The following is an 11,609-nucleotide window of genomic DNA, read 5'->3' on the forward strand; positions in this document are numbered from 1 at the left end:
ACAGAGCACTCTTCTTGGTCAGGAAGATGGCAAGCTTGGCTAGGGCCAGAAGGAGGTTGACCAAGAGGTTTCATGACTTGGTGGGGCTGTGGATGGGGAGCGTGTAAAAAAGGAGTGGGGAGCTGTGCAGCCAGAACCACAGCATAAGGCTCTGGGGGAGACGGTGAAAGGACTGCAGCCTGATGCACTCCAGGTGGGTGTGCCTCTGCCTGCAGAAGAGGCAGGCATCAGGTATGCAAAGTGCGCGAGGTGCATGACCATGGTGACGGCTCTGTAGAGGAGTTGCCAGCTGGGGCCCCTGGGGGCTCACAGGATCAAAGTGGACTCCTGGCTCGCAAACCAGGATCTCTTGCCCCCGTCTTCACCAAGGGTGTCCCACCATTTGTTGCCCAGGCAATGACAGGCTGACAAAGGATGCGACGTGGGGGAGGAGGGGTTCTGTGTGATGAACGTTTCCAAGCCTAGATCTGACGCCTTATGGCTCTCATTTGCTCCGTTTTTCAGCTTTTGCTTTTTTTAGGCAGCAACACTGCCTGGAGGTTGGGCTAGCCCCAGCTCTGTGTGACAGTGACTCCTCTGCAGCCTGTTCGGTTCCTCTCCGTTGTAGATGGCCCAGCTGGAGGTGGCAGGGGATGGACCAAGTTTCCTTGCCACAGGCAGCGCTCCCAGCCATTTAGGTGTCCCATTGCTGCAGCCAGGCAGAGGCTGCCCCAGCTCCCCTTGCAAGGCAGCTGGCACACGCAGCCTGCAGGGACTGGCCGCCCGTGCGAGAAACCCCGACTCAACTTGGACATGGCCTCCCTACTTGCCACAGTCGGACCTGGCTTCGCTCTCAAGCGAGGCTTTCTGCAGGGCGCCGGGCCCGCGCGATGCTCTCGGGGGGGGAGGCGCCGGAAGCCCGGTGGGGAGGGGTGGGGCACTCACCGACTGCCGGCTATTGTCGTCGTCGTCCTCCTCGTAGCCGTCCTCGTCGCCCTCGAGGCGGGAGAAGTCGTCCTCGCCGTAGCCCTCGGACACGAGGCCGCCCTTCTCCTCTGGGGACAGGGGCGAGGGACAGGGTTAGCGCGCCGGCGCCTCGCGGTGGAGAAGAGAGAGGGGATGAGGAAAGGGGACGGGAACTCACCGCCCGCCGCGACGCCATCGCTGCCTGTCGCGCCCGCCTCGCTGTCGGACTCGGGCTCGGAGTCCTCCGCGTAAACCGCCAGCGACGACAGGACGCTCCGCTTAGCCGACGCCATCTTTCCCCTCCCCTGCTGGAAGTGGAGCTCGCTTCCGGCGCGGAGGGATGACGCTCAGGGTCAGAGGGCAAAGCGTTCGCCATGGCAACAAGGCCCGCCCCTTCCGCTTCGGGCTAGTTGGCGGGGAACGCTGGTGCTTTCCCCGTCTCAGCCGGTCCGCGGAGAGCGAAACCTGCTAGGCGGCACGGGGCCCCTCCGCCGCGACGGCGCTCGGTAACGGCGGCGGCCTCCGAGTGAGGGTGACTGGCCCTTTAACGGGCGCTGCTGACGTCACCTCTCCGCGCCAGGGGCCGCCGCAGCAACAGGTGCCGGAAGCGGAGGAGCGGTGAGGATCGGGATCGGGGCCGAGGCCGCCCGCGCGGAGGGGGAAAGGGACCCGGCTAGGGAAGCAAAAGGGCTCAAGTAGTCCCTGCTGCCGGGCAGGTTTCCTCTGGGAGGGGCAGGGCCCTGGGGAGGGGGGGAGGAGGAGGCAGCGGAGGAGGGGGCGAGCAGTTGAGGAAGGTGCAGCCTTGCAAAGAGCCGGCCTAGGGGCAGAGATGAAAGCTCCCGTGGCCCTTCCTGCTCCCCTTCCCCATTCCCTCCAGTCAGGCCGGCGCCTGGCACCAGCACCAGCTCCTTGCCGAGGGGTTGAGCTCTATCCCCTGTTCACCCTTCAGAAACCGTTGCAAGTGCCGTGTGCGTAGGGGGAGGAAACGGGTGTCGGTTGTAGGGGGAGGAAAGGTTTTGCCATGAGACTGGTTCTCCCTTGTTTAGTGGGGTGTGGAGGAGGGCGGGGGAAGGCGGCTGACTTATGAAGGATTCCGGCTCTGCCCCGGGGGAGGGGGGTGGGCTTTGGAAGCAAAGATGCCTTCAGGAACCTGGTGCTGGAGGAGTGTGACCTGCAGCATTCAGGCGGGTGAGACTTGTGGGACTAATCCTCCTGACGGAGGTGTTGCGATTGGCTGCTGGTACAGAGAACAGCAGAGCTAAGTAAGCTCCTTTCCTTCTTCTTTACCTTGACCTAGTCCTAGGTCCCATAAGATGAACGAGCGCAGCTCCTCGGGCCTGGAGGGCCAGGTCCGGAAGACTCTGAAGAAGGTCTTTGGTTTTGATTCCTTCAGGACCTCTCTGCAAGAAAGTGCAGTCTTGACAGTAGCGAAAGGTAAGACACAACAGTTGTTTGGGGGGCTGTGACCTTACTTTGTCAGCTTCCAGTTCTTCTGCCTGCAGTGGAGTTGAAGGAGCTGGCCTCATGGATTATGCGTTGCTGACAGTGGTTTTGAATCCCTACAGAGGGTTTCTTGGTCTGGCCACTCTGGTAAACCATCCTAGACCAGAGATAATCCAAGGGTGCTTTGCTGGGGAAGAAATGCTAGTATCCTTTACTGGGAAAGTGGTCTCAGTGGATGTAGATGACTTAGCAAACCTGCCTCGTATACCATTATAATAATGGTGTTTCCTCCCTCCACCCCAACATAAGAAATCTTAAGCTGGTTAATATGCAGTTTTGCTGATTTAAGTGCCCTTCCTCTAGGACCTCCAGCTGGCTCAGCTATAGATTCATAGATTGTTAGGGGCTGGAAGGGACCTTACAAGATCATTGGGTCCAGCCCCCCTGCACTAGGCAGAAAAGACAACTGGGGTCAGGTGACCCCAGCAAGGTGACTGTCCAGTCTCCTGTATCGGGGTTTGCAGCTCTTCACACCTTAAACTGACAAAGTAGTGCTGGCAGAAGTTTATAACATGACTTGGCTCCATTATAGATATGGTTTGAATTCATGGAAGAGTTCTCTGAATGAAATGGTAAAAGCATTCTTTCACTGGTGAGACCCTGTGTATGCTAGGGTTTTGCCAAGGTGCCTTTGTAAACCAGGTTTGGTTCTGTGCTCTTGACTGACACGGCTGTGCTAACAGAACTGCTAGTTATAGACCAGGCCATAGTGTCAGAAGCCTATGATCTCCCTCTCTCCACTGGCCACTAGCTCACACACACAGCTGTAGCAAGTGCCTGTGTCAGAGCCAGGGTATCATGTCAGCAATATGTTTCTGCCTTCTAGTTAGTGTGGTATGAGTTGTCCTCTTTCTCATTTAGTAATGGATGCTGTTTTACAATACTAGTTCATATAGAGTATCCACTTGCAGTTGAAAGAGTCTTAAATCTCTGTTGCGGGGAGATTTTATTTAACAGACTGCAGTAAAAATCTGTCCAGAGACTAGCAGCTTAATTGCTGAAGGTACAGTCTAAAAGCAAGCCCTTCTGGCACTGGGATGGTATAATCTTGAATAAGTCAGTTAACTTCACTGTCCCTTGGTTTAAACCTCTGGGTAGAATAATTCCTGTTGCGTAGCAGGATTACAAGGCTGAACTCATAGTTTCATAGCTTCTAGGGTCGGAAGGGACCCGAGCAGATCATCTAGTTCGACCCCCTGCCATGGCAAGAAGAGCACTGGGGTCAAACGACCCCAGTAAGGTGGTCATCCAACCTCCTCTTAAAAATTCATTGCAAAGCAGCTGGAGATTCTTGTAAAGAAGCAGCTAGAAACATGCAAAAGATTATTTTGCTTTTAGGAACTAAAAAAGACCTTTCTTGTGCTGGCATCTAGTGCTGTACGTGCATAAGCCCAGCATGAATACGGCTTCTCTTCATGTATACAAGCTGTTGTACCCAACCCTCCACAGCATAATCCAAAGGAATTTACCGCTGTTCAGCAGCTTTGAGTCTTGTTCTGTTGTCTTCGCAGGCGAGAAGGATGTCTTTGTATGCATGCCCACAGGGGCAGGGAAATCCCTGTGCTACCAGCTTCCTGCAGTACTGGCAGTGGGCATCACCATTGTCATTTCACCTCTGATTGCACTGATTCAGGTAACCATCTCCTGTTAGCTTTGGATAGGCAATCAGTGAAGGGGAGGGGAGACTGGGGAAACACAGTTGGGTCCTGCCTTTCTACCCACCAACTTCTAACATCAATTGGTCTCTCAGGTCTCTTCTCATTACCAATGAGTTGGTTTTGCCACTCTGTTAGTAGGAGAAAATGTTGCTGCTGCCTGATTTACCTGGGTTTAAAGTCTTCTGACTTGTCTAAAGAGCAGAACTATGGGAGGCCTCTCTCCAGCATTCTAATGGTGACAGTAATGGGACTTGAACCAATATAACTGCAGTGGGGACCTTTGATTTAACAGAGGGTCACAATGATTGGTCCTGCTTCCTTCCCTCAGTGATATGCTGTCTGGAGACAGCAGCATTGATCCACTATAGGTGTTTTAACTGGAGCTTTCCCAAGAATAAAACTGCCATTTTATCACCTATAGTAAGAACCCTAAGGATAGTCCTTTTTTCTCATAACTGATCTTTGTCATTATCAGACAGAATTGGGGACAAAAAAGCAATTCTGGGAAGGAGTTTTTGGCACAGGTGCTGCTTAAACATTTTAGGTTACAGGACACTTACTTTGGGGCACCTTACTGTTTCTGGTGTGTTATACTCCGTTGTGAACAATGACTCTCCACAGGAGAAGCTGCAACTTTGCTTAGATTCGGTCCAGTCCAACACACTGCATGATGCTGGTTTCCTTTTAAATAGGCTTCAACCAACATTTTACATATTTTCGAAATGGCTGATAGCTCTCAGAAAATAGTTATCAGTAGGGAATTTCCTTCAATCTAGAGTCTTTCCAGTTGGGTTCTGCAGGGATTAGTAGTAGTCCTGATGCTATTCCATATTTTTCTCAAGGACCTGAAAGTTGAGAGAGAGAAAATTGCTGCTGATACAATTTGCAGATGACTCAAAGATGGGCAGGGTGCTAACTAACAAAGAGGATAATGCAGTTTGGCCAGGAGGATGTATATTGCTTGTTAAGGGCTGTTGAAATGTACTGCATTTTGTACAGCTAAATACAAAGGCGAATAATACCTAGGACCTGAGAATGCACTGGTGAGACTGAAACTGGAATGCTGTGCACAGTTCTCGTGTGTTTTTAAAAAGATGCTGGGAAAACTGGCAGGGATGCAAGGGAAAGCCACAGAAGTGAATCAAGGGCTGGAGAATGTGCCTTGCAGTGAGAGACTTGGTGCAGTCAATTTATTACAAAGGAAACTGGAAGCTGACTGGATGGTGAAGCACTTTCTCCCTTGGGGTGAAAAGCTCCATAGCCTAGTAAACAAAGGCCTGACAGGAGCCAGTGGATGAAGTGAAAGCTGGACAGATTCAAATTAGAATTAAGTTACACAGTTTACCAGTGAAATGCTGGTCTGTTCCACTGGTTAGTCAAGTGGAGTGGAGAACTCCCTGTCTCAGCAAAGGCAAATTCCCAAAAGCTTGAGTAAGACTGTGCCTGCCTGGAAGCCATGCCTTAGTCACCTAAGGTATTGGGCTCAATTCAGGGGCAAGAACATGCCATTCTGTGACCTGTGTAATGCACAGAGTCAGATTATTGGATCTGGTCGTTCCTTTGTGCTTTAAGAATCTATGAATTTCACCTTGGAGGTGGGCCCTTTGTGTAATGGTGGGTGAAGCAATATCTGTATGTAGAATGTATTTCACTTAAGTTTGTAAAATGCTTTGGCAGCCTGTGGATCTAGAGATGCTCTATAGATATGAATAGTCGGCATGCCTAATGCTCTCATGGTAAGCATCCTGAAAAGATTTGGTCCCCTCCCACCTCTTCTGGGAAAGGCTGGACATGTCATGCATAGATCCCTTCTGCTAGTTTCTTTGCTGCACAGGGAGTGTTTGTCACCATAAAAGCCAGTGGTCGCACAGACGCAAGGCTGAATGGTTTTGCTAGCTGCTGTGTTTAAAACTTTGCATGCTTTTGGTTTAAGAGGGTTGGAGCTGTGACTTTGCAGTAGCTGTGTGTAGACCTGGTCTGGGTTGGGGTACAGCTTGATTTTTTTTTTTTTTTTTTTTTTAATGGTTATCTTTTCTGGTAGCAATCCTGATACCATGCTTCCTTCAGTGCTATTTTCTTCCTCTGTCACAGGATCAAGTGGATCATTTGTTGGCCCGGAAGGTCAGAGTCTACTCCCTGAACTCCAAGCTCCCTGCCCAGGAGAGGAAGACCGTCCTGGCTGACTTGTCAAGTGAGACACCCTGGGTAAAGCTCCTGTATCTCACCCCAGAGATGGCAGCTGCTGCCTCCTTCCAGCCTATCCTGAACTCCCTAGTGTCCCGAAACCTCTTGTCTTACCTGGTGGTAGATGAAGCTCACTGCATCTCCCAGTGGGGGCACGACTTCCGGCCTGACTACCTACGGCTGGGCTCTTTGCGCTCTCACATACCTAACACACCCTGCATCGCTCTGACTGCCACAGCCACCAAACGGGTCCAGGATGATATTGTGGCATCTCTTAAACTTAAGCAGCCTATCGCCACCTTCAAGACTCCCTGCTTCAGGTCCAACTTGTTCTACGATGTGCAGTTCAAAGAACTCTTGACTGATTCCTATGGGAATTTGAAGGATTTCTGCCTAAAGGCTCTCAAAGTGGAGAACTCCACAGGGGTAGGTTTGTCTTGGGAATTACTTCCTAGGCCAGAGCCCTACAGAGGCTTCCTACATGTATGGTGCTAACAGGTCTGGGAAGGAAGGTCTGTGAAAGGAGCATTCTTAAGTCATTTTTAAGACATTCTCAATCTTTGATGTGTAGGACTTTCTTCCCAGCCTCGTTTGTCTTTCCCTGCTGGAAAAATGGGCATATGAGAGTTTTGCTTTGCTATGGACTAAGTGCTCTATGATGTAGGCTGGCCTACATGCCAGAAATATGGCAATGGTGAGACCTGTTTAGCTCCTCGCTGTACCAATTTACCAGTGTCCCTGGTAAGTTATTTAGCTGCTCTGTGCCTCACTTATTCCCCTGTATAACAGGGATATTTATGCCTCCCTACCTTACAGGGTGTTGTGAGGAGAAATATACTGAAGACTGTGAGGTGCCTGGATACTATGGTAATGGGGACTTCATGAGTATCTAGGACAGACAGGCAGGCATCCAATTTGCCTTACTTTCATGCTGGTTTATCAGCGCCATAGGGCATAGACACAACTTTAAGGATATTTTGTTGCTGCCAAGGAGAGACATGTTGTAGGCTCTCTGTCCTGGTTCCTCAGCAGTAATAGCTGCTAGCTTTGTCCCTCTTCCTCAGGTGGCACACTGGATTTTCCCTTCTCTCTGCTTCTGTAGGTATACTCTGGCTGTGGCATTGTGTACTGCAGGACAAGAGAAACCTGTGACCAGCTGGCTATTGAGCTGAGCTACAGAGGAGTGAAAGCCAAGGCCTATCATGCAGGTACTAGAAGCTGTGACTGCCTAGAGTCAGTGTAACAGAAGGTTACCTTCCTTAGTGGTCTGGCTCAGACAGATCTTGGAGAGCAGCTCTCTAGGTGTGACATTGTGACAGCTCAGGTGGGGCCTGGGACTCAAGACAACTGGTCCTTGATAGAGATGCTAGAGAAATGGTTGAATGGTGTTCCCTGGTGCCTGTTGCCTTTGATCCTGCAGAGCCTGAATGTAACCACCTGCATGCCGTGTTGCGAGATGATTCTCTTCAAGCTTCTGCTTGGGAGGGGTCCAGATTTTCCTCTGTTGCATCCTTAGTCTGACACTGAGCCAGTTTGCAGTCTGGAGTAATGGGTTAAGCTTTGATCTGTATGCTCTTGCAACTTGAGCCAGTCAGGCGGTAGAGAGATGGAGCTAGAAAGGGCACCCTTCTTTCATTCTGACTTCCCTGCTTTTCCCTCCCCAGGACTGAAGGCAGCTGACAGGACTTCAGTTCAGAATGAGTGGATGGAGGAGAAGGTGCCAGTCATTGTTGCAACCATCAGTTTTGGAATGGGAGTTGACAAAGCTAACGTCAGGTGTGTTGGTGCTTGGAGGGCTGAAGAAATGGTGGAACTGTGAGGTATCACAATGGGCAGGAACTTGGGAAGAGGAGAGAAAAAGGCTTTCTTAACCACTCTTTGTTCATTAAGGTCTAACTCAGCTGAAACACTTGGAAGAAAAATAGCCTCTGCAAGATTCAGCGACTCAGCAGCTGAGCAAAATGTGTCTGTGGTATAAGCTCAGAGGGGTTTCAAGAGCTCTAGGGACCATAGTTTAACTTGTGGGCCTGTGCTGGTGTCTACCTTCTCTCTCTTTCCTGGGTATCAGTGGTTTAATCAGAAGGGCATTTGATTATCCCAGACTGATGCAAAGCACTGCTGCTCAGCCTTGCCTTTGCATTAATAACATTTTGGGTGGTGACTTGCATATGCATCATGCCTGACAAGTGCTGGTGTTGCTTTTGGGAAATGGGCTAAGGGGTGAATGGAAGGATGATGTAGTATCTCTGCTTCTGTTGGAGTCGGCCTGTCTCAGTTTGCTGCTAACCCTGTCCCCAGCAACAGTTAATCATTGCAGGAGCTGACAGCCACGGCTAAGGAGGAAACTTGTATCCTGATGCTTCTTGGCTGCTCCTGATAGTACAGTCCTGATAGAAGCCGAATATTTAAAAAAATATTGGCAGCATATCACTGGACTGCTTTAAGATCTCTGAGGTACAAAAATGCAAGTAAGAATAAAAAAGGCAGCAGTCACTGAGTCGTCTCATGGTAGCAGGCCTAAGTCAGCTTTGCAGTAGTGTCTTTTGGATGCACTTCTTGTGTGCAGGCTTAATTATGAGTTAGTAATGGTCCACGGTGGCATTTCATGCCTGGGCGGAAGCCCTTAGTCCACAGCTGAGCCAGAACTTTGTGTGCATATAATTGGCAAAGGAGCTTTGTACTGAAGCTTAAGTGACATCTTGTGAATTTGCAAAGCAAACACTGCTCTGTTAATAACGTGTAATTTTGTGGTAATAGACCCAGACCTCTGGAGACAGACTATTTTTTCCATCCTTCATAATTGTATATCTTTATGCGTTTAGGGGAGCTAGATACATACTGTATCTGTTCTCTTTGAGTGGCATCCCACTATTTGACTGTTCACATACATACTAGTCTTCTGTTGTAACTTCCCTTTGTGTTGCTCATGGTTCAGAACCCCTTACCTCATAGGCTCCTTGGTTCTGACTCTCGCCCTCCTGCCACCCTATTTGTATGCTTTATCCTTGACCTCAGCGGAAAGTGCTGCTGTCCTTGCAGCAACTAAAGAAGTCTACAACAACATGTTTCCTGTTGCCTTGTCCCATGCAGATTCGTTGCCCATTGGAATATTGCTAAGTCGATGGCTGGGTATTACCAGGAGTCTGGAAGAGCTGGGAGAGATGGGAAACCATCTAGCTGCCGTCTCTATTACTCTAGGGATGACCGGGATCAGGTCAGCTACCTGATCAAGAAGGAGCTCTTTACCATCCAGGTAAGATCCACGGAATAGTTTTCCGGAGCGTGGTTTTTTCAGTCTTCTAGGTAAAAGTTTGCTGCTGGGTTTGCTGTCTGGTTAACATTAATCCTGCGGTCGCTACAGAATGTCCCAAAGTAGGATGGAGTTTACCTAGATCTGCCACGTGGGCTGGGGGTAAAAGTATTATACCTGGATCTGGCTTCATAGTTCCCCCTTTTGAAGAGAGTGGAAGAGGCTGAAGCAGTGAGAACAGAAGTGGTTGGAGCTGGAGGCACGGCTCAGGCAGAGGTGGTTAGACTTGGCTGTGGTACTGCCATAGGCTGGAAGAAAAGTGGAGCCTATGTTCTAGAGGCTGGAGGGATAGTTGGGTTTGGACGTAGGCAGAGTTGCTGCACCTGTCCAGAACTGTATCAGAGGGAGCTTTGCTGATTATTCCCTGCTTCTTCTCAGGAGAAAAAAGGCACCTTGAAAGAGTCTGATAAAGCAATGATGACAGCTTTTGATACCATGGTGACCTTCTGTGAAGAGCTTGGGTGAGTATATCTGTTATGCATTGCTTGAGGGTCCCCTTTTCTCTTGCGTCACCGTGACAGCCAGGACTGCTGTGTTTTCTGTAACTTTGTAACTGTGGAGAAGAAAAATGTCTCCTAGTGGTTGTGAAGGAATCTTTCCAAATCCCATTGAATGTGATGGATGCAGTGCTGTTTGTGGGCTGAGGAAGGCGGGCAAGAACAGCAGCTCAGAGAGGTGTGAATGCCTGCTTTAATTGCAATTGGCTGTTGATTCTGTAGCTTAATGGGCTAAAATGTTGATGTTAAAGTTATCATTATTCTGATCACTGAAGCAGAATTGCTCAATGTGTTTGTAGGATGTAATGGTTGATATTGGGGACATAGGGCGCTGGGGTTCCTGGTTGGTACGCTGGAGTCTGTTCACTACTTGTGCCCACTAGTATGAGTTGCTGCTATTCCATGATGTCAAACACTACAACCCTTGGAGCCAAAAAAAATCCCTTTGTACTCTGCTTCCCTTGCTTTTCAGGGCACCAGGACCCACAAGTATTGCCTGTCAACCCTATGACTTTCCCTACAGCAACTTCTGTAGGCAGTCGTATGCTGCCAACACAGAAACCAGCAGCACAGTGCAACTCTGAGACTCTCTTAAATCGATGCCCCAGAATTCCTAGTCTCTTGTAGAATTCACCACCAGGCTTCATGCAGAAACCAGGGACACTTGCTTGAGATTAGCACCAGAGCTTGGCTGCTTCTAGTGATGTCTGATTTGGTCAGATTGTGTCTGAATCGTTCCAGCTCCTAAAGCTGGTCAGTTCAATAGGAGGTACAGTCCCTCTCTCATCTGAGCACACCATCCTCTGTTGCTATGAAGATCTCAGCATATGAAACTGGCACATAACCACACTGGCAGGCTGCATGCCTCGGGGGCTGCAGTTCAGCTGGAAGCAGGCAGAGGGGGATTGTAACCCTGCCATGACAGAGTGGGCCAATTGAGAACAATAAGTGGCTGGCCCATGGGAGTTAAAAAGCTCCAGAGAGAGACCAATCAGGACAGAAGAGAGACGGCTAGGAGGCTAAAAGCAGCAGTGACCTAGAGAACTCGCTCAGGGTCTGGGAGAAGACTGCAGCAGAACTGAGGCAGGTCGGAGGAAAGAGAGGACTCTGAGGTGAGAGGCTGCAGTGTAGAGCCAGAGTGTCCCTCTCAGGGTCTGGAAAAAGACCCTAGGTGAGTTGGGGAGCTCGCTATAGCAAAGGAGAAGACTGCGGGACTGGAAAAGCAGCACAAAACCAGAGTCACCTTATCAAGATCTGGGAAAAGGGCCCAGGATTGTGAGTTAACTGATCAAGGGACAGCAGGGTAGGTCCTATGAGGAAAGGTTGCGGGACCTGAACCTGTTCAGCCTTCAAAAGAGAAGGCTGAGGGGGGATCTTGTGGCCTGTTATAAACTGGTTAGGGGGGATCAGCAGGCGCTGGGGGAGTCCCTGTTCCCCCGAGCGCCGCAAGGAGTGACCAGGAACAATGGTCACAAGCTGGCGGAGGGAAGGTTTAAGTTGGACATCAGGAGG

At 50.1% G+C, this 11,609-nt stretch overlaps 2 protein-coding genes across 13 annotated transcripts in view; one reads left to right on the forward strand and one right to left on the reverse strand.

The window, feature by feature from the left end:
• SAP30BP (SAP30 binding protein) overlaps positions 1-1,245 on the reverse strand; it is an 81,731-nt gene extending 80,486 nt beyond the window's left edge. For 4 of the 5 annotated variants that reach the window (XM_019503484.1, XM_019503476.1, XM_019503470.1 and 1 more), the window contains exons 1-2: positions 1,124-1,245; positions 925-1,034 (exon numbers count right to left, since the gene is read on the reverse strand). In XM_019503484.1, the coding sequence (XP_019359029.1) occupies positions 925-1,034; positions 1,124-1,238 (225 nt within the window). In that variant the 5' untranslated portion in view covers positions 1,239-1,245. The remainder of the gene's footprint in view (positions 1-924; positions 1,035-1,123) is intronic. The other variant, XM_019503453.1, reaches the window with a different exon arrangement.
• A 155-nt stretch (positions 1,246-1,400) lies between these two features.
• RECQL5 (RecQ like helicase 5) overlaps positions 1,401-11,609 on the forward strand; it is a 62,210-nt gene continuing 52,001 nt past the window's right edge. For 3 of the 8 annotated variants that reach the window (XR_002095074.1, XM_019503564.1, XM_019503550.1), the window contains exons 1-7: positions 2,050-2,379; positions 3,960-4,081; positions 6,198-6,716; positions 7,393-7,498; positions 7,955-8,066; positions 9,381-9,543; positions 9,979-10,061. Coding sequence is in view for 7 of the 8 variants with exons in the window: in XM_019503564.1 (XP_019359109.1) it covers positions 2,259-2,379; positions 3,960-4,081; positions 6,198-6,716; positions 7,393-7,498; positions 7,955-8,066; positions 9,381-9,543; positions 9,979-10,061 (1,226 nt within the window). In the remaining variant the exon portion in view is untranslated. Of the gene's footprint in view, positions 1,564-2,049; positions 2,380-3,959; positions 4,082-5,480; positions 5,702-6,197; positions 6,717-7,392; positions 7,499-7,954; positions 8,067-9,380; positions 9,544-9,978; positions 10,062-11,609 lie in introns of those variants that run through there. The other 5 variants (XM_019503507.1, XM_019503515.1, XM_019503543.1 and 2 more) reach the window with 5 other exon arrangements.

Source organism: Gavialis gangeticus, unplaced genomic scaffold (assembly GCF_001723915.1).
Source record: "Gavialis gangeticus isolate Ggan-Ray unplaced genomic scaffold, GavGan_comp1, whole genome shotgun sequence".
Taxonomy (NCBI): Eukaryota; Metazoa; Chordata; order Crocodylia; family Gavialidae; genus Gavialis; species Gavialis gangeticus.